The sequence below is a fragment of the Apaloderma vittatum genome, unplaced genomic scaffold (genome assembly GCF_000703405.1).
Source record: "Apaloderma vittatum isolate BGI_N311 unplaced genomic scaffold, ASM70340v1 scaffold19675, whole genome shotgun sequence".
Lineage (NCBI taxonomy): Eukaryota > Metazoa > Chordata > Aves > Trogoniformes > Trogonidae > Apaloderma > Apaloderma vittatum.
Window position 1 is genome coordinate 27474 of NW_009719099.1, and position 22761 is coordinate 50234.

General features: G+C 35.4%; 1 protein-coding gene across 1 annotated transcript in view; it reads left to right on the forward strand.

Moving 5' to 3' along the window:
- LOC104274788 (diphthine--ammonia ligase-like) overlaps window positions 1-22761 on the forward strand; it is a 116813-nt gene that overhangs the window by 13246 nt on the left and 80806 nt on the right. The window contains 5 exon segments of the mRNA XM_009870519.1: window positions 1790-1851; window positions 6825-6919; window positions 13271-13358; window positions 21447-21597; window positions 22568-22699. Of these exon segments, the coding sequence (XP_009868821.1) occupies window positions 1790-1851; window positions 6825-6919; window positions 13271-13358; window positions 21447-21597; window positions 22568-22699 (528 nt within the window).

The window sequence follows — 22761 nt, forward strand, 5'->3', positions numbered from 1 at the left end:
CTTTTTTTTCCCATCTCACATGTTTGTAGAGTAGCTCTTGAATTTAATTTAAAGGAGACCAATTTGGTTTTATCAAGCAGAGTGGTTGCTTTTCTTAGTAAAGTAATTATGTTAATGACAAATATTAATGTAAATGTGTGAAATAAGTACTGCATTATGGTACTCGTTATTATTTATTTAAGTGAAAATACTTGTTTAGCCTAATACCTGTTGTGTTAAAATGAAGGACATAATACTAAGCTGATGTAACTTGGAAGACATCACAGAATCATTGGAACTATTGAAATGAAATTAAGATGTTTCAGAATGGTTTCCACAAGCATAAATTATCTATCTTATAGAAACACACATTTTTACTCTGTTATTAAAGAGCGATAAACCAATACCAAAAAAGAATAGAGGAAGAAACCTCAGTACTCTTCCACTTTAATTATTAAGCAGTTTTAAAGTGTTCCCCTAGATAATTTTTAGTGTGCTTTAATGAAATATTGAAAAACTTTATTAATGTTTTGAGATCTCATTCACTTTTACTTGTTTTGATTTCATAGGAGTTTAAATATACCAAAACCATCATTGTAAAAATTAAAAGGCCTATCAGCTATTTGAACTCAATGACGGCTTTATATAATAGTATACCATGCATTTATATAATGGCTTTCATCATCAGCGCTCTGAAGTGCTTAGCAAGAGACAGGCTATAGAAATTGCTTCTAAATTGAGTCATTCTGTTGGTAGATCTTTAATGATACACATTATTGTATAAAGCAGTAGATCAGGAGAAAATAAACAAGTATTGCGATCAGTACAAAAACCCCTCAAACCACAATAATTAAGAGTGGCAAAAAATGCGATCACTGAAAATTTTCCAGTGTTCCTTCGCTTTCAGAAGTCATACTTCTGTTTTTACTTATTTTCTTTGTATGTTAAGACCTTTTGACCAAATCCAGCTGGGATATTTATTTGGGTGAACATGTCAGCTCTTGAAACAGTTGTTCCTGGATTTTTTCTTATCCCAGTACTTATTTCTGCCAATTATTTGATTTATTTCTGAGAAGTGACCGTTTAACAGCTATGAGTTGGCAAAACGCACAAAATCAAAAAGCTAAAACAGAAACAGAGAGGCATTTTAAGGATTATCAGATGATAATAGGACTTACGTTTTAACCCAGAAAAATTAATCAAAATGTAGACATGATACAGAATATTTTGTGATGGATCAAGAGGTACAACATTCAATACATTCTGTAAGTCATAGTCTTCTTTATATCTCCATCTTTTTTAATTCATATCTTTTTTTTCTGTAATTCACACACACACAGAATGTGATTTAGTATAAAAGTTTTTATTATGGAAAACAGTCTGTGTCCCTTCCAGTAATATGCAGGACCCCTAAAAAAATTCACCTGCATTTTAATTTAACTAGTATCTACAAAGGTACTTTCTGACTGAAAGTAGTAATATCTGTGTAGTAGTTTTATTATTGTGGACCTGCATGTTTATTTCGTTGGTTAGTGAAGTTCCTAAGAAAGGAAAACAACAGCTTTTCCAGTGGACACATGGTGAAAAGGTAATTTGCTTTATTTTTTCATAAATGTGGAAACATTTATCCAGAGGAGATAAGAGAAAATTCTGGCTACATGTGTTTTCTTTAGAAAATAAATGATTTTAGATGCGGTAGGACTAGTTTCCAAGGGTGACATTCTGTATTTAAAGGGAAAAAAAAGAAGCCTTTCTTGATGTAATGAGTAATTTATAAAAAATACCTTTACAATTTTTCTTTTTTATTTAGGTTTAGATCCTGATAAGCATCTAGGAAAATCACTGGATCAAATGGAGCCTTATCTTTTGGAGGTGTGTATTACTTAAAGGATATTTCTACAGGTAAAGCTGCAATTAAAATGTAACACAGGCAGAAATTAAGAAAAAATAATCAAAAAATTACTTAGTTACTTTCAGAAATTAGGTGCTAACCCAAGGCTTATCTCTTTACATACAGTATAAGCCTATGATATGCACTTTCAATATGAAAAACGTTCTTTCTGGGAGTAGTTCACAAGAAACCTTGGTATTAAGGGGATACTAACTCATATATCAATATGATAAAGCTGAATAATTGCATGCAAGTTACAGACTTTGACAGCAAGAAATGATAGTGACAAAATCGTAGGTGATGCAAAGTTTCCCCACAGATATACCTCTCTGAAGTTTTCCTACCATTTTCTGCACATTTCAAAAATGGAATAAGAGGTTCATTCCAGAGGATGTACTTAATTCTGTGCAAAGGGTTATGTAGTCCTCAAAGCAGGAAAATCCTTGCAGGCAGAGCTAATAGATTAATTTAAAGAAAAATTAAGTAGGGGAAAAAAAAGGACCAGATTTTGTACCCGAGTCTTCTTTGAGTTTGAGATAGAAGCATCAAACATCAAGCTAAGTACAATTTAACAGCTCTGAAAATGTGTTTACATATAGTGTCTGTGACAAAGCCGGTTTACCACAGTTTGGTTTCCTCAAGCCTCTTAAAAACTCACAATTATTTGCATGTTTGTCTATTAAGAGAGTCTTGGTATAACTTTTATCGGTGTAAGCTGTCTAAATTTGCACAAAACCATTGCCTAAAATACTGGTTTTTGTTGATCTGGGTAGTTAAACTGTTCAGCCTGGCTTTGCAATAGTTTTTCTGGAACAATTAGGGATATGGTAAACTTGCAGAAGAGAAAAAAAAATTTAAAAGGTAGCCAGAATTTAGGGACTTTAAAATATTATTTTGTTGTTGTTGTTGTTCTACTGAAAGATAAAGAAGTTAAGTAGGAGTTATATCTTGAGATTAACTTGATATTGTTAAGACAAGAAGATAGCTTGAAGTTTTTTCTTCTACTTCAGAGCTGGAGAATTCACCCAGAAACTTTCTCCCCTTCATGTCACCCTCCAAAAGTGCACTGATCTAAAATCCCCTTCATTATCTCTCTTTGTAAGTCTCGCTTCTTGTTTAGATCATCTCAATTACATCAATGATTCAAGAGTACTAGGGAGTGGGAAGGAGAGGTGTTTTCTCCTGCCCCAGAGAGAGGGAAAGAAGGGAAGCAGGGAAATAAAAAACTTCCTAAACACTTGTAGTATGAATATAAAAGCAGTAGCAAAGATATAAAGTAGGAGTACACAAAAATAAGTATACATTAGCTGTATATATGATATTGGTTCGTAGCAGATGTTCTGTTGTATGGGGTGATATAAAGATAAGCAAAATAGTAGATATTTGCTAAGTCTGGGGATACTGGAAAAATATACTGTCACCAAAATATTCAATCTTCTGATTTAGTTTATCATTTCTGTTGTACATATAAACCAATAATTACTGACATAAAGGTGAGATGGTTTTGCTGCTGTAGCAAAAGAAGAATGGAGGGGTGTTGAGTGGGAAAAACTTTGCTTTAATTTTGCAAATTTTTTTCTGACTTTATACAGAATATTGAATTTAGCAGTACAGTGATGATCTGCAACCCATACTTTTATCAGTGGTGAATTTCACTGGCTCAGGACATTGGCATTGTGGGAAGGAAAGTTCTTGAATTATTGCTTTTTTCTAAATGATAGGTCTTTGATTAATTATTGATGAATGGTTGCTACATAATTGCTGAATTATTAAATTGCTCTCGTGTCCCACTGTTTCCTAATACCAAGAGGCCTAGCTTTTTACATTAAAGAATTCGTTGGCATCTTGCCAAATCTCAGGGGCTGCTCACACTCTCTGTAGAATTTATTAATAGAATGCTAAATGCATATTATAGTTATGTTTGTCTGTACTTCTGTCTCTGTAATAGACAATAGGAAAATAGTCATTTGCATGCTTGCCTTAGAAGTAGTTCCTGATATAAAGTTTCTGTAGTTATAGGGAATTCACTGAGCATTACAATTTTTGTCTGGGAACAAAGCCTTCACTTGAAATAGGAAGGACTTAAATTCATGATCTTTGATTACTAAACTTAAATGAGGAAGTCAGCTTTAATCCTTGTGTTTCATTCCTAAGGTAGGAAGACACTACTCTTTGGGTAAGGTTTGGGCTGATCGTTTATATACCTATACCTTGTATCTCATTGTGTATATCAGTTAAGATTGATTTTGTATAATTTAGAAGATGTTGTCATCATAAAGTTCTTTTGGATTTTGAATTGGACTTGCATTTTTACTTAAGTGTCATTTGTAGATTTGCTGTTTTCTGGCTCATCTGAACTAGACAGCGGATTTAGCAATCATAAAATTTATATTAGTCTAAGCTGTCGTATTGTCATGAAAGTAGCATCCAACTTGCAAAACAAAATATGTTGTATTCAAAAATGTTAATATTCTAAATGACTAAAAGGCAGAGTTCTAATGTCATTCTGCTGCCTGATGCCTCTTCTGGACCTGCTCCAGCAGGATCACGTCCTTAGTCCTTATGTTGGGGGCCCTGGAGCTGAACACAGCACTACAGGTGGTGTCTAACCAGAGAGGAGAGTAGAGGAGGAGAACCACCTCCCTTAACCTGCTGGCCACGCTGCTTTTGATGCCGCCCAGGATACAGCCGTCACACGGTGCCAGCTCACGTCCAGCTTTTCATTTACCAGTAACCCAAAGTCCTTCTCAGTGGGGCTGCCTTCAGACACTTCAGTCTCCAGCCTCATGCTGGGGACTGCCCTGACCTTGCCGGACCTTGCACAGGGACATGTTTAACCTCATGAGGTTCATTCGGGCCCACTTCTCAGGTTTGTCCAGGTCCCTCTGGATGGCATCCTGAGTGTCAACCTCGGAAGTGTCAATTTTGAAACAGTCACTTCTTGTATTAACTGTGAAAAGGTTACACTTAGAAAGATATTCTCTGGTTTTCTCTCATTTTTAAATAGTTTTTCTGTTGTTGGTGTTTTTTGTGGGATTTTTTTGGAGGGTTTTATTTTTCAGTGAAAGCTACAATGAGTAAAAGGTTTTGACTAACTGTTTTTGTAGGTTGTCCATTCTTGTTGCTTCAACATTAATTATTCTTGATGTATTTGTCCTATAGAAACCTTGTTGCCATTGTTGACAGATGGAGTTCTCTTTTATGTCAGGAGCGTAATTTTTTAATGAGCACTTGATTAAAGGTTTTCTTCTGTTCCTTTTCTTTAAAAGAAAATGTGAAAGGACGTCATTAACAATGTCTTGTAACAAGACATTGAAAAATGATTCAGTGTATGTTCCAAAAGATTTTACACCACCAGACAACTAAATGAACACGTTACCAAGGTATTGTTTTCTTAGGGCATTTATACTTTTCTTCAAAATAAAGGCTGAAGAGGATTCAGGCCTTTTGTTCAACTGAATTTTAAATTTAAATTGTAATCTTTGATTTTATGAAAACATTCAAGTTCCTTGTATTTCCTTTTCTTCTTTCACACCTAATTTTGATTTTTTTTAAACTAAGATGATGACTGAAGTTGTAAATACACTTTGAAGTTTTAAAATAAAAAAAACTTTGAAAGAGAAGAACTGTAACATACTACACATTCAGCTTCAACAATAAAACAACAGTACCATTTGAATGTGTCAAATAGACTTGCTACGGAAATAATTCTGGTAACCATATAAAAAAGTGATCCTACAATGTATGAATAGCCCAGTCTCATGCTTGCCCCGAAATACACAAACCACAGATTTGGGATTACTTTCTTGCCCCTTGACAGACTTTTTCTAACCATCTCCTACGTGTTTTGGAGACCCATGTTGCTGCTTTGACTGCAGAAGCATAATGGGTGGGCATCTGTTCTTTTAAGGAAAAGCATGAGGAGGTTAAATAAATACTCCCAATAATAACATTGGGGTTTGTAATGGAGTTGAGGACTGCTTCAGCTTATGGTGAACTAGTTGTAACATAATGTTAGTGCTTGCTTAATGTGAAAACCGCTGGACAGGCTTGGCTTGAAGCAGCCAATGCTGAGACACTTCAGCAGGCAATATAGTCTGCTGATGAGGAGATTAATTTCTCCTGCAGAGAAAAGGAGGGTGTCCCCATGCTCAGTTGTGGTACAGATTCTTGATTACCTCCTACTGCCTATCCGTACGGTATGTTAATACAGAATTAGTGAACTATTCAGCCGTTGTGTGCTCCTTACTCCAGCAAAAGAACTTTGGTTCCTTCTCCACAGCTGCTTGTTTATAAAGCAGGGAATAATTAAGGGAATCATGTCTCTTATTTTGAATGTATTGGTTTGTGTAATTATTTGTTGTAGTGGGATATCCAGAGCTCAGGAACAGTCATAAATGTATATGTTGATTGAGAAAGTATATTAAGTACAATTTATAAAGGAAACAGCGTATGGCTACCTGTTTAGATCTTACTTTATTTTTTTGCTTTTGCCTTAGATAACTCTAGTTCTCTTTGTTAGAATTTTTTGAAAGAGTGAAAATTTACCAAACTACAGTTTTTGAACCTTTTGCCAAAAATTCTGTTCATTCTATGTGAAGTGCTACTTCTTCTGTTGATTTACAGTATAAGTTTCTCACAGAAGTATACTACGTATGCTAAAGAAAGATGGACAAATATGGGAGTGTGAGCAACCTTTCATGGCCACTGAGGAAGAAGGACTAGGAATTCATTTGTTTATCTGAATGTTCCAGTACCAGTATTACTTAAATTATAACACATTTTAGATCATTGTAATACACATATGAAGAAATCAAGAACCTCTATATGATACTTGGTTTTTTTCAGCTTTGTAATGGCTAGTTTTTTAGAAAGTACACATTGACATTTTCAGCAATATACATTTAATAGGCTGCTTTAATGTAATATTTATTTTAATTTCTCTTTTGTGTAGCTTTCTGAGAAATATGGAGTCCATGTTTGCGGAGAAGGTGGAGAATATGAAACATTCACTCTGGACTGCCCTCTATTTAAGAAGAAAATAGTTGTGTAAGGAACAGTTTCTTCCATTTCCTTATATTAAAGCAATGGGAACATACTCACATTTAGCTTGAGGCAACTTTTGTTGGCAGAGGTAAAACATGTCCTCTAAGTTCACAAACACTCACTTTGTTTAACACTGGCAAAGTCCTCTGAAAACCTAAATCAATATCTGACAAGACGAGGCCTTCATAGAGGGCTATAAACTTTTTAGACATTTGCACTTTCGTTTACTTGCTGATTATGGCCTGCAGTAAAACTGGTACCTACACACTGACACTTTTATCCTCTCATGAAGTGCGAATTGCCTGTAATATTTATCTTTCATTACAGCTACATTTGATGAACTGCCACATCAGTAGCCTGTGGGTTCCATTAACTGTGTATATGTGTGTGTGCGTTTTAAGTCTAGCAGCTTAGAATCGTAACAATAAACATTTTTCTTCAATTACTGGAGGATATTTTAAATACAAACTTTGCATGGATCCATCTCATTTACACTTAGTAGTTTGTTCCTTTTGCATAAATTGCTAAAACGTTTGTGTCTTGGTGCGAGTTCGTTATTAGACTGTTAAATAGCTAAGCCTGCCTGCTTCATGTTTTGACTGCTGTTCCTTTTCTTAGCCAAGTAAACAGACTAGTAATCATTTATTGGTGATGTTAAGTCATTTTAGGGAAGGCTGAGATTGTGGAACACGTACAGGCATGATTAAGTCTTTCATGATGAAGGTCTTTTTGTATCATTTTTCTATAAGACTGGGATCTGTCTGTATAAGGACCAGAGAACCAAGAGCAGTTAATTCCGTTCCACTGCGTGGCATTTGGGAGAAGAGCAATAGACAAACTTGGTAAAAGGGTTGGTGGCTACTCTGGCAGATGTCTGCTGAGCTGTGTTGGTTGACTGGAAGATAGGACTTCTGCACTGAACTAAAAAACTAGGCAGTTTGAGCCTGGAGATACCTCCGTGCTGGAAAGCTATGGAATTTTTTAGTAAGAAGATTCAGAAACTAATAATGTAGAGTCTTTAAACTAGTTTTAAGTTCTTGGATGGAATTATGAATATATGGGCCAGGAACTGAGACTCTTAGAGAGGATTCACTGAGGGGAACCAGGTGCTAGGTAGAAGCCGTAGGTTACGAGCCAGCCTGCTGATTAGTAGGAGTTGGAAAGTTAAGTAGGAAGTTAAAATAAAGTGTGTATGATGCTTGGCTACATCTTAGCACAAATAAACTTGGGGACGAAAGACAGAACTCGCCAATACGACCTCAAATAGAATGAGTTCAGCCTCTTCTAGCAAAAAGGAAGTTGTTGCTAGAGCACGACTCATTTTTGCACTTAAAGTCTGGTATGATTTCTGTTAAACTTATCAATTCCAGTAGGTGTCAGAGGCAGAATTTTGTGAAACTTTGTCATTTAGAGTAATGCTACCAGCCGTGTGACCTATTCAGCGTTTATACTGCAACACTCTCAGCAAAAAGGATATCTAGATTTTAACTGAGAATAAATGTGCTTGTATCAGTTTTTACACTTAAATGTGTTTGGCTGATTATTTACATTCCTTTTCTTTGTTTTGAGGATTCTCATGTTACAGATTAAATCTGGGAGTTCATTGGATGCATAATTTCCCACCGCTCCTTTTCAAAGCTATTGTCACATAGAACAGATTGGAGAAAACTGTGTCAAATCTCAGGAGACATTCTTGGTTGGTGTAGGGTGGAGAAACAGTTTTAGGAAAGTACTTTGTGCCCTTGGTTTGAGATCAACCAGATATCAGTTTAATTGGGAGTATCTTATATTCTAAATGTATTTCTCGCTATCAGTGGTTTAATGACCATTCAAGCAACTAGGAAAAGCTAAAACAGAAGTGGTCTGGCTGAATTATCTTTGTTTCTTTTGATGACACTACAAATAATGATGAAAGTTAACAATAAATGCAAAAAAATACAGGGAAAAAACAACTATATAAATCAGTGACTATTTGGTAGTAAATGCATGGCACAGCAGACTGCTGAACAGTTACTCAACTAGTTCTAAATGTACATTTCTGTAACGGAAACTGAGTAGCTAGACAGCAAGACAGGGGGAGAAAATAAGATGAAAAAGCTTGTAGGTCAAGGTAAGAACAGGGTGATGGCTCACTAATTACTGTCATGGGCAACTGAGGCTCAACGTGGGGAAAACTGATTTATTGCCAATTAAAAAAAAATAGAGTTGGATAGCAAGAAGCAAAGACAAAACTGAAAACACCTTCTTTCCCCACCTTTTGCTTAGCTTCAGGCTTGACTTAGTTTCTTTGTTCTTGCCTCTTCTACATCCTCCCCGCTGAGGAGTGCAAGGGAGGAGAATGGGGGTTGTGGTCCGGTCATAACATCACATCTCTGCTGCTCCTTTCTCTTCACACTTTTCCCCAACTCTGTGGGCTACAGTCCTTCAGGGTGGTTCTTTCCCATGGAGAGGTTCTTCAAGAACTGATCCAGCACAGGTCCTTTCCCTGGGGCACAGTCCTTGAGGAACAGACTGCTCCAGCATGGGGCTCCCCTGGGCCTCAGTGCCTGTCAGGAAACCTGCTCCTGCACGGACTTCTTTCACTCCTGTCACAGCTGCTGCACAACATTTTTACCCTTTAAAAAATATCACAGAGGCATCACCAGTGTTGCTGATGGGCTCAACAGGTCTCGTCTCATAGAGGCCACCCATGTAGACCATCCCCTGCTACCCCTTGCCATGTAAACCCAGTACAACAGGAAAAAATCTAATATGCCTGTCATTTTTAACATTGCTTGCAGGTAGTGTTTTTGCTAGTCAATGCTTTTGTCACGTGAAACTTGTGACAAAATATGTTATAGTATATCTTTTGAAAAAGAAGGAAATCTGCTAGTTCAGGAGAAGAAACATATAGCCTTAATGTGTTACTTACTATGGAGGAGTGGGACTCTCTTTAATATAATGACTGTATGTTGAATTTTCCTTTTAAATAATAAACTGAATACTTGCCATTCTTCTCAGTCTTTGTTTAAAAATATACGTCACAAAGGAAGCATGGCAGATTGAGTGAAGGCAAGATCTTACAATTGAAATATTCAACCAAAAGTCAGATGGTTTTTTATCTGATTTTCCCTCATACACTATTGTAATTCAGTTATCAGCTTTCTTATGTGCAGTATTTGAGAGATACTGAGCATTGCCTGTCCTTCTTACACTGTCATTTAAAGTGCAATTGATTGGCACCTTTTCAAATCATAAAAATACATTTCTCATCTGTGTGAATGCCACCTAATATCTACTTATGATAAGTGCCCATATGTATTTACAGAACATAGAATAGTTGGGGAGGCCTTTTTTTTTTGAGGGTAAACTGGCATATTTGAAATATTTGAGAAGTATAATTTTGTATTTATGTACCCTACCATTAGCTCTGTGTTTAGGTTTGTAATTCTAGGCTTAGAGTTAAGAGCAAATCTGTAAACATGGAAAAATAATCATGCACTGAGTGCACAGATTGTACTCTCAGACTTACTCTAACTTGTCATATTTTTCCTGTGAAAATGTTACATTTTATTTTACATTTATTAGATATTTCATAGACCTTTAAGGAGATTTGAGAGATCAGATAATTATGATTTCAATAATTAGGACAGTTTTTCAAGTTTTCTTCATTGTTTACTAAAGTCTTCTCAAAATTTCTCAGCAAAGCTCTCGTGTTTCTGTCATAATCAAGCATACATCGCATGATACGGTCATGATCCTACTCAAAATTCAAACTTGGAGCATGATGAGGCTTTTATATAGCTATTAGGGGCTCTCAAATCACTGTTTTTCATTTTAATCTGTTTTTTGTGTGGGTTCGGGTGATTTTTTTACTATTTCCTAAGCTGGATATGACATGAATGTTCAGGACTTCCTATTTTTTTAATTGGTGACCAATCACTGGATGCGAACAAAACTGTTCTGTTTTCCACCTATTCCTTACATTTACTATTGAACAAGACTGTAAATTTTATCAGTTAGAGCAATGACGTGTGTTTGGAGAGGCTGACAGAAAACAAACTAGTTAGGAAAAAGTATTTTTGCATATGTTGTAATAGTGTGTTTTGACACCACATAATAACTATTGTGACCTATCAGCTGAGAAATCTTGGCATATAAAAACTACGTATCTATTACAGTCTCATCAAATACCCATGTGTTAGCTGTATGTCATAGGAATGTGTTTCATATTGAGAAGAAATACTAAAGATCTCAATATTTGCAATACTTCTTGAGCAGCAAATAAGTACTCCAAAATTCTAATGTTATTGAGCTGTTATTGTAGGTATAAGTGCCTACCATCTGTTCTGCTGCACTGGTGAATTGGAACATGCAGGGATACAAGCAGGACTGCTTCTTTTACTTTGGAGTTAATTATAAAGTTAATAAGTATTCTTTAAGTTCAACAGACACATACATTTAAGGCCCCTAAATTTTAGTTTTTGCTTTCTGATAAAAACTTTTCTATCAATTCGGTTTTAAATAGTTAATACATCACTGAAAACTAGCAGACTTCCTAGCACATGACTTGTACAACAAGCAAGAAAAGTTTATTGAGAATATCCTCAGATACTGAGGATACTCAGGTACCAGATACTGCTGAAGTCTTGAAGTCTTCTTTATTATTTCTAATTATGTATTCCTGTTACGAATTCGCAAGTTATTTTCTACCTATTTCTGTTAGAATAAGACGACACCATGGTCATTTGAAAAGCAGTTTGAATCTAAGGGGACCATCTTTAAGATATCTGAAAAGAATAAGGGAACTTTAATTGGAAAGTATCTTGATAACTCTCAAGAATCAAGCTGAGGGCTTATTTATCAAAATACTTTAATATTTTACTAAAAGATAAATGAAGCTTCTTGTGATAAAGCTATTTATCATTATTGTGCAATTTAGTGATGATGATTACTGTAGTAGTTTTATTATTTTAAATCTCCAAACATTTTATAGAACAGATATTTCTGTTATTTTTATACCTTTGTTAAGTCAGTGGAATCTGCCCCAAACTTCATCCGTTTGTAATTTGCATGGTTTTTGTGGTATTGCTAGAAATCTGTCAGTCTCATCTCATTGAATACTGTGAAGGTGTCAAGGGCACTGTGGTTTTAGGAAGATTATCTATGTCCTTAGCCGTACTTAAAACAATTTTCTGATTTTCTTATACTATGTCTGAATTTCTCTTATGTTTTCTTTGAGTTTCTCACCTTCTGATGTTTGTTTCCTAGAGCTACCTTTTTCTTAAGTAGCAAAACCATGCAGATGGATATAGCAGATACTGCCTCTTGTGAATCAAAGTGTGACAGATTGTGTCTGTAAAAATGAGAACTAAAATTAACTAATTTGAATCAGCACACGGGAAGTTTATCATTGTTACCAACACATTTGGCATTAAAAAGTTGTGTCTAGTAGTTTTTGATATCAGATGCAAGATGGTCGAATCAGTCAGTTTCTCAGCATGAAATACGGTGTGTTGGTAATACTTCAAGAACTAATCTCAGAGGCATTTATCAAGCATGGACTTTAAAAAGTCTGTTGATGAAATGAAAAGATTTCTTTGCATGTTAGTCTCTAGAACATGAAACAATGTCATTTCTGCTTTCATAAACTCCATCCAACTGAATTTCTCAGTACTGGTCTTGGAAGTCTGGGAAAATATTGGAAGATTAGTGAGGAGGATTGCAAACATGCTCAAGTGACTTGCAGCTGGAGTGTCGAAAAACACATATATCATATTAACTGCTGTTCAGCCTTGTGTGTTGGATGAGTAGAACATCTGTGTTTAGATAACACAGGCCTGTGATACACTTAGCGGCACCCTGTCGAACGTGCTTAAGATTTCTGCCCTGCTGTGGGAAAGATCAAAGTGCGGGGATAAACTACACCTGCATGAATCTCTGAAACACAGGCGAAAACAGCAGGTTGGGCCATCCCCTAGCATGGACCAAGCTCTGCGGTGCCTGCATCCCCACTTGTGTGCATCTGCCGAGGTGCTGCTTTGGGGATTCCCCCATTGGTGAGGTAACGAAAATAAATTTACTCTTTGTGTTTCATCCACAGTTCTGTGGCTGGTCAAGTGTCCTGCACGCGCCTCCTCACACGGGAAGTATAGTTTATTCCTTGTGAAAATTGAAAATTAGTGAAGACAGTATGTTGTTCAACAACGTGATTTTGTGTAGCACACTATTTTTTTCTTGATTTGTGTGAAAACAAAATGAGAAATTAATCGATTTTCAATGCGTTGCCTTGGAGTCTGTGTTGTACAGCAACTAAGTGTTGTCGATATGTAAAATTATGTACTAATATTTGATGCTAAGAATTTTTTATTTCAGAGATTCAGCCAAGATGGTTGTGCATTCTGCTGATGCATTTGCACCTGTGGCCTACCTTCATTTTTTAAAATTACACCTGGAGAATAAGGCAAGTAGATTGCAAATGTCATCTTCCTTTAAAGCTTATGCATGGTTTCTTCTACGTCACTTTGCTGCAGTTTGGAGTGAACCTATATATTCTTTTGTGGGTATACTTTCAAATAACAATATACATATTTAGTTGAATTTCAGAACTTACCACAAGGAAAAACTGAACACAAATGCTTTTCTTGTGTCGAATGAACAGAGGTAATAAATACATGTAGCATTTTTCATCTTGAAACCTCTGCCAACGTGGTTCGGTCAAGCACGTGTGCAACCTGTGTAGTACAGCTCGCCACACTGTAGAACACAGCTGTATTAGGAAACTGCATGAACAGGGTTGGTGTTCTCAGAGGTGGTATCTCTTTGCTGTTTCTGATGAAAAATTGATGATTTAAACACTTGCTGACCTGCAAGTGCTTGTGTTTTAAATGTACTGGGGTTTGTTTTATCTCTTCGGTATGAAAGATGCATCTGATAAATGACTTCAAGTCATGTAGAGGAGAATATCCTGGTCGGAGATCTTAAAGAAATCCTTAGTAGTTCACGGCGACTCTTAGCTTGTGATTCCACAGAAACAGCAGCACAAGAGTAGGAACCCAAGTTGTTTAAGTAGTGCAAACTGTATGTGAGCAGAGCTAAGAAAGTAAAAACCAGAAGTTATTTTTCTTAGTATTTGTCATCACTTTTCTATTTTTCTTTTCATTACTTTATTGATAAAATGATTTTTTTTCTTTTCCTCCTGAACATCTGTAAGTGCTAGTATTTTCTTGAAGAGTGTCTCATGATCACACTGCTACTGTTGCAATCGTCTTTTTATAGGTCTTCCTACTTCCTTCTACACCTTGAAGATCACTGAATTCTAGGTGCAGGGATTGTTACAGAATGTTGTCATATTGGTATTTTGTATTTCATGTCTCTCGAGTGACTACATTTCCTGAATTTCTTTCGGTAGATCATGCATTTTGTTTCCCATTCTTTTTTAAATTTTATAGTTTGAAACAGCTAAAATACCTGTATGTTTTTCTTCCATGATGGCCTCATTCTTGCCTTGAAAAGTAAATTGTATTTCATCCTCTCAATTTCTAGTTTAGGATTTCTTTCAAAAATAAAACATTAAATATTTGTATGGGAGACTGTGGAAAGGATAACTATGTGAAGCAAAGCCAAACAGGCTGAATAAAGGAAAATTTGGGAGCGGGGCATGGTGCGGAAGAGTGATAACATATTAATATTTCTTTGGGGCCACTGACTTTATTACTCATGGCAAACTTGATGCTAAAATGCACCATACATCACTACAATGTGACAGGCTAGGGAAAATGAAAAACACTAAGCTTTACATAAATCAAGAAAAAATCATATTAAAATGCATAACATTTTGTATAAGAATCAAGATCTTACTTTTATCTGTTCAGAAGCTCTTTTACCCGTCTTATGTAGATGTTTTAGATTTAGTTAAAGCCTCACAGTTTCAAGCAGTGTTGTAGTAAATCATATTTCAAATCCATTGTAGACAAAGCTGTCAGACTCTCCAAGGGGAAAGGTTTACAGAGGCTTGCCCTGGATTTTGGTATATAAACTAATGTCTTGTATAGTTAAAAGGAAAAGGGTCTTATTTTCTGCAGTGGTTGTCTCATAAGGAAAAGCATTAGAATCTTTCAGCTATAGATTATTTTATGTCATGATAAAATAGGCTGGGTTTTCAAGAAGCTATCAATGTGGAGAACCAGTCAGTCTTTCAAGAGTGTAACTTGTTTGCTAAGTTAGCACAGTTTAACTGCGTAATGATAAAGAGATGCCTTCAAGATCGATGTGCCTGTAGTACTGTACTTTTTTCTCACTGTTTGGTGCTTACAAGCCCTACAAAAAATTTCAGCATCAGTTAGTAGTATGGCACTTAAAAGCCAATCCTACATTAATGAATCACTGCAGGGAAAAACTGCTTTAGAAGGAGAGCTAATTTTAGTTTCAGGCTTTCAAGAGCTTACTGAAAATTGGGTAAAAAATACTCCATTATGAACAGTGTGTAGAAGTAGCCACTTGTGTAAGCACTTTGTAGAAACCGTTACTCGACTACACAGTGATATGTAATTCTAATATGTATTATGATATCAGGTTTTTTATCATTTCAACTGAGACTTATACATATTTTAACTTTTATTGTATATTTGTTTTATCTTTGTTATGTGCCACAGGTGCTAATTTTACATTCTTTGAATTTACTTTTGTAATCATTATACAATTATAGGTAGTGCACCTTAGTGTCTCCTGTCTTTCCTCCTCTATAATGCATTTTCTTCAGCTAAATCTCTTCATGTTTAACTACAAAGCCTGCGCAGAAGTTTGTTTTAGATTGTTTCTGGCAGCAAAATGAACCCTTGTGCCTGAGGGAAAAATAACATTTTACTCACTGTTCTGGTTTAATGCATTACTATGCAACTTCAAGATGTGTTTTTGCATAATAACTAAAGTGCTTTCTTAACACACCCTCTTTTATTACCAGTGATACATAAAAGGCCAAAGAGATAAATAAATATAAGGTTTTATTATTAAAACATTATTAGACGTTTGGTAAGCATGGCTTAAGGTAACTTTTTTGTAGTCATTTTGCAAAATCATTAATATATAATAATGCTAATAAAACACTAATGCTCAAAATTTGGGAATGCCTCATTTACTTCAAGGCAGAAAACAAGGTCACCACTGTGATGTACATAATAGAGAAACCTAGTGTCATCAATATTTTACTTGGCCAAGAAGACTGGTGCTTTGTACATTTAAAGTGCAGAATGTTTTTTCTTGAGGGGGAGGCAATTTCTTAAGCATATTCCAGAACCTTCAAATCAAGTGTGTTGGATTTTGTGTTCAATACAAATTTAATTTTGACTGTTTTCAATTAGGGAAAAATACAACTGTGAAACATTTTTTTTTTTTTACTTTGACAGCACAATGAACCTGTGAAACATTATTATTTTTGTAACAATATACTGTTCTGTTACTCTGTTGTGTTGGCTTTTGAGTGATCAGAAACAGAAATTAAAGCTGTTGGAGCTTCTGCTGATGGGAACATACTTCTGATGAGAGTAGTGAACATATTAGCTATCATTCATGCTTTAGGATTTCCTCCTTCCCACATTTAGTAAGGGATACTTTATTCCCCAAGTTCAAGTGAGTAGGAGCACACATACATCAAACAACAGAAGCTGTGAACCTGCAGCCTCTTAGGTTAGGGGTAGTCCAGAATTAGAATGAGTTGTGTTGTTTTCTTTCTACACCTGGCAGAAGAAAGGAGCCTGTGTAACCTGTAAGAGATGCAGGAATCATGCCTGATTCTGTTCTTTCTTGTAGGGTGCTATTGCATTATATTTACCTATCATAAATTGATATTGCAAGGCTTATTTGTTTTCCTGTTTGTAAAAGATCGGGACCTGTTTGGGTGGATCACATTTCAGAAGTGCAAGCAGTTATGCCGCCGCTAAATATCAAGTCTATTGCACAGATCAGTTTGGAGGTGCTTTTAAAAACGCTAGGAAAAGGTGTTTGGGAGATAGCTACATTCCTTGTGAACTAAAGGGACATGATCCTGCAGGTTAGACTTGATTTAACTTTGTAGCCTCTTTCTGTCCAGTTCCTTCTGGCGTGAATTATTTTAGTTATAACCTTTAGTTATATCTTTATGTAACCTTTAGTTTCCCTTCTGTGATGTAAGAATATAGATAACCCTTGTAGTTATGTTTTCAAAATTTTGCAATGAATACTTCAAATTTTTTTATGTATATTGATATATTTCAAACTCTGAGATAATAAATAAAGGATTTTCTTTCCTACTTCATTTGGTTTCAGATTCAGTCCAGTTCTCTAAGAAAAGAGAATTCTTTGTTTTCTTTTTGTAACAAAGAGACTTTGAAAATCTATCAGAGTAAAGGGCTTTCTTTCCTATGTGTCTGTGTATTGTACTTGAAATAATGCAAGGAGATGTATGTGGTCTCTCTTGTTGTATTTATTTCAAGGAGTTCTGTTATCAAGGTACACCACAAAGAATAAAGAGGTTGTCATAGTCTTTCTATTTTATTTTTTTTTCCTAAGCTCTCTGCCCTGGTATATTCTCGTAGCTGCACACTGGAATAACTATCAGTTTCGGAATTGTGTTTTGATAGGTTTTTATACCAGTTTCTGTAGAGGAAAACGTAAGCTTTTAACGAAGGCAATCTGTTGTTTTCATAAAAGACCACTGCATGGAATTTCAGCTCTATCAGTCAAAGTCCTAGCTCCAAGGCTTTTTCAACAGGAGAATTTGGATCTTGGAAGACGCATGCATTTGCTTAACTTCTTTCTGAGCGCACTTGCATCAATGACATGAGTTATGTGAATATAGTTAAGCATATGCATGCATGCAGGCTCTGATCCAAAATTAGGTTGGTATCACAATGTACAGTGGGTGTGGGAGAAACAGTGTAACAAATGGGAAAATATATTGCTTCTGTGAAGTAACATGAAAATGTTATGTGATAAAATAAGTTCTGTAAGATTTAATTAAAATGTCATTATAGCAAGCTCGATTTTTTGTTTTTAAAGTGGAGAGAGTATTACTCAGGGAAAGTTAGTCTGTTTGTGGCAGTCTATAACTTTAAGTTTTAAATTCCTAGATTACTCTCTCTGTCGACAGGAATGGAAGACCAGCATTTGTGTGAGATTTGAATATAGCTACTAAAGAGAGTCTGGCAGCTCTACTTAGGCTGGCATTGAGCCTGCTGCTCTTGCAGTGCCAGGTCCCACACCTAATACTTCTGCTGTAGCCTGCACCTGTGCTGCTGCAGAAAGTGATTGATTACCTATGTTTTGGAGCATTGTGAGAGTCAGCCTTGAATGAATCGTTGTGATACATCATAGGCATTGAAATTAACAGTAGTCTATAACTTTTTTTATAGTTTTTGCTATATGGAAGAAACATTGGAGAATTTCTGGTATTTCTTAGTAATTTCCAAAAATTTTGCAATTCAAAAGCTGTTTATATATGTGTGTAAGCACAGATGTATAATTGTATTGATATAAGCTTAAAAAATTATAAATTATTGACATATTTAGGAAAAAGGGATCTGACCAGATTAAATGAAAATTTCATGTGGCATCAGTTTGGGATATTTGTAATATTAACGCATTACAAAGCTACAGGGGAGTTCTGTACGTTACACCAAACCAGTTGTGATACAGTCTGTGAATCTCGCTACATCCCCATGAATTTTTTATGAAGCACATTTTGCAGAAAACATGTTTAGAAACAGAGTCGAAAGAACAATTTTCACAGATGGCATAAAAATGGAATAGGTGCTCTTTTCATGTTCGCTGGCAGAGTGTATAAATTCAGTCTTTCAGGTTAGGGAATGCAGAGAAGCTACAGGTCTCTAGTAGTACCTAGAGAGGATATCTGTAGCTGCATGTCTCTTAAAGGTAATTATGTAAAGCTTAACAAAAGCAAGAAAAAAAGTGGCTTTTATACTGGCAGGCTGGAACTTCTCCCTTTCCTGTTAACGTATTTTTTGACTCATGATGGATTGTTACTGCATATTGAAGTTAAAATCCTGGTAATGGTAAAAGCAAAACCTAAAGAAGCATTGTGATAAAATCATTCATATCACCACGTCCATGAACGCTTACTGAAGAGGTAGGACCAAGACGTACAAACTCTGTATATGTTACCGTAGTACTTAGTGGATGCCCATGCTACAATGCGAATGGGTTGTTTCATGGTGGCCATTACAAATTAGCCAGTGAAAGCAACTAATTTTATAAAACAACAATTGCAAAAAGGAAATAATAGCACTTTTAGCACTTGACGCTACTGTACAGTCTGTGTATTTCTATAAAGCAATGTCTCATGGATAAAAAAACTGGAAACTTTATTCAAAAATAGGCAAAAATGGAATTTTCTTGGTTCTTGTAGCATAATCCAGCTTAAGATCTATTTCAACTACAGATTTGTTTTCCTACTTCTTTATTTTCTAAGTCATACCTGAAGGGTTAGCGGCTATCAGGCAGCCCTCTGGGTAACAGCAAAATATATCAACTGCCAGCAGTAGTTGAAGGTGTAATTCGATGAGTAGAAATGGTCTAGATGCTGTTGGATGCTTGTATATTGTAATGTCGGAATGCGTGTTGTGTTTGTGCTAAATTACAGTTTTCATCCATGCACTATTATGTTATATTTAGCTGACTTCTTTTAACCTCTCATGTACAATTGATCCACATAAAGTAGATTATTGCCTTGACTTTCATGTCTTTCCTGGAGGACTGAATAAAAAGAGGTCCAGTCGAAGATCATCAGCCCCTCTTAGAGCATAGCTTTAGTGTTTACAGTACTTATAAAGCTCCCCTTGAGCCCTTTTAGAGGCAGCAGAGCCAAGTTTCCTCTCACAGGTAATGACCTTTTTGTAATTTATCCTTTCCTGGCAATTTCCAAATATACTGCTTTAACTTATCTGGATTCTTTTTCTCTCTAATGAAGTCAAAGGTAGATGTAAATGCTGGCTTCTCGTTGCAGACTTGTGATGCACGCTATAGTTTTCTGCCTTTTATTTATTGCCTTTTTTTTGGTTGGGTTTCGAGAGAAAACTTTTTGAAGTTGCAATAAGGCGTGTTTTATTTTCCAAAGGAAAGAAGAAAATACAACAAAATTACTTTTTTAAAAAAAGCCTATATTCAAATTTGATTAGTAATTTTTAATATATACCATATTTTGACACTAGATAAGGTCTAATTGTTAAAAAAACAAAGAATGCAGAAAGTCAGACTACAGATATAATGTTAAAATTATCTTTCATAGATATTTTTCATGGAAATTCTATAGATAGTATTCCAATTTGTGATCTAAAAGAATATTCAGTAGTTTCTAATCCATATTTAAGGAGTGACAAAGACTTTATATTTTGTCAACTTTTTGTCTTGCTTTATTTGACTTTATCAGTATTTTTGTGAATTTTGTTGTTAAGGAGCCTGTGGTAAAGAGCATGGTTTAGACACTACATGAAATTTGAGACTTTTGAGCTCAAAATTAATCAATAGAATCTGGAGTTACGGCATGCAGTGATGGTTTGATTAAGATTTATGGAAAAATTCTGTCATAATGCATGTTGGTTTTAGATGGAGACAAGTAGTATTAGCCAAGCTAGTGATCACAAAGCCAACATGGTCTGCAGATTGGGCTGCCTTGGAACATAAGATGGAATAGAGTAGGGGCTCTGATTGCTCTAAAACAAAAAAAATAAATAAAACTGTAAAGTGCTGTATTTACATGACTTACTGAAAATAAAATGAACACAGAATTTTGGAAGACTGGTCAGTACATACTCCGCCCGTGTATTTTGCATTAAAAGAGGAGCTGAATAGTTTTCTCTTCCTTGGCCTAAGAAAGCATTTAGGAAGAAGAGAAGGTACAGTGAATTATTTTCCATCCTTGCCAAGAAATTATTTTGAAGTATTAATCTTAGGATATACTATTTTCATATCTCAAAATTCTGAGCATTGCAAAGCATAGTGAGTGTGATTGAAGCAATAGTCTCTGTGAGATGACCAGAAGAGAGATATTTTCTTTTATGTGGACTGCATTCATTCAAGGTTCCACAGGGTTGAAAACTTTCTTGTTATTTTTTCGCTCTGTTTCATGTGTTTAGAGACAATGTTAATTATCAAACTATTACTTTTGTACTTTTATTCCTTTCTTCACTTAATTTACACTGTTTCTGGAAAACATGGTTGTCCTGCATATAATTGTAGAATAGCATTTCTTCATCATTGTATTCTTTCTGTCTCTTGTCTTGAGTCTCATCATTTTTTCATATTTGTTGTCCTTATTCACTGCTAAGTCTGCATTTCATTCCATCTGATATGTCAACGGGACCTCATTGTATTCTGCTGGGTTTTGCAATCTGAAGAGGGAGATATCCTGACGTCCTTCCATGAGTTGTTCTAAGCTTATGTCTCCATTGAGCTGTAGTGTTTTTTGTAACTGAAACCCAAAATTTGAATAAAATATGCTGATTTCGTACTGCTTGGCATGCTGTTTACTTGCTTATCTTACAATGTTTGTCTTGTGCAGGGGGCATCTTCAGGTACGTTTGTGGTCAGCGGCTGTTCTTGTGAGGTGAACTGCGATGATGGTGGTATTTTCCCTTCAGCAGAAGAGGATGAACCACAGGAAAACACTCCAGTCATCTGGAAGTCTTTGAAACACAATTCTCTGGATTTCAGTGAGTCTTACACAGTATTCATTAGAAAAATAATATTGAATATTTCATGCTGTGGTGGAGTTACATTGTTTATTACTGTAAGAACACTCCTGAAAAGAATGTTCATGACCTTTAGTAACCAGTCTGAGAAAAAAGAGATGCTACTAAAATATGGATTTTGGATAGGAATCAATCTGTAGCAATGAGGCATTTCGAGTTATTTTACAGAAGTAACATAGCTCATTTTTTTCTTTCTGTCTGTCTCTTTCAGAAAACACATTAATATGGAATTAACATAATCACTTGGGTGGAAGGGTTGAGTTGTGTTTAAAAGGTCTAACCACAGCTGTACCCATACTGTAGTCTTTGATTTTGTAGATATCTGTTTGGGTTTTTTTATTGTAGATGTTTGGTATTGTGTTTGATATTGAATGGTATTTAAACTCTTGAATATGGATAAGTGCCTGGTGAGATGTTAAAAAATGTCTAAACACATTTTCAATTTTCTAAGATGATCAGAACCAGGTTAAACACCTAACTTCCATTAACATTTGGCATATAAATTTGAAAATCTGTTCCTGTGTCACTTAGATAGTTTTGAGAATTTTAGCTTTTCGGTGTCATGTTATGTGCCAAGTCTGTATCAAAACAGGTAGAGAGATTGTAAAAGGTCAGCACAAATGGAAACAAGGAGAGAAAGTACTGAAATTCTCGGCTCAATGCTACTTGCAGGCATATTTTCTGAAGGCAGTGTTGGAGAAGGATTTGTCAAGTAGCATTTGGAAGCTATGTTAACAGCACACTTCTAAGTTCTTGGTTTGTATCTATCTGAAAATACTTTCAAAAGATGTTTTCACAGTTTGTGCTTATGCTTATTCTTATTATTATTCTCTGTAGAAGTTATTCTTATATAAAAAAATCAAAATACATTCTAGGTTAATCTGAAATCTTTCATTGTTATAATCATTGTGCTGTTCTTCATTTCCCATAGCTAAGATGTTTGGAAGTTCAGGAAAATCCCTGAGTGGTTACCAGTGGTTTTCAGGTATCACTGCCTGCTTCTTGCCATCAAAAGGCCAAAATGCTCAAGAGGCAGCAAAAGAAGCATTTTCTTCTCTCCGAGGTGCTTTATTCAGTTAATACATTATCTGTTGTTAACTGTTCTGTTTTTAATGTGGTATTAAG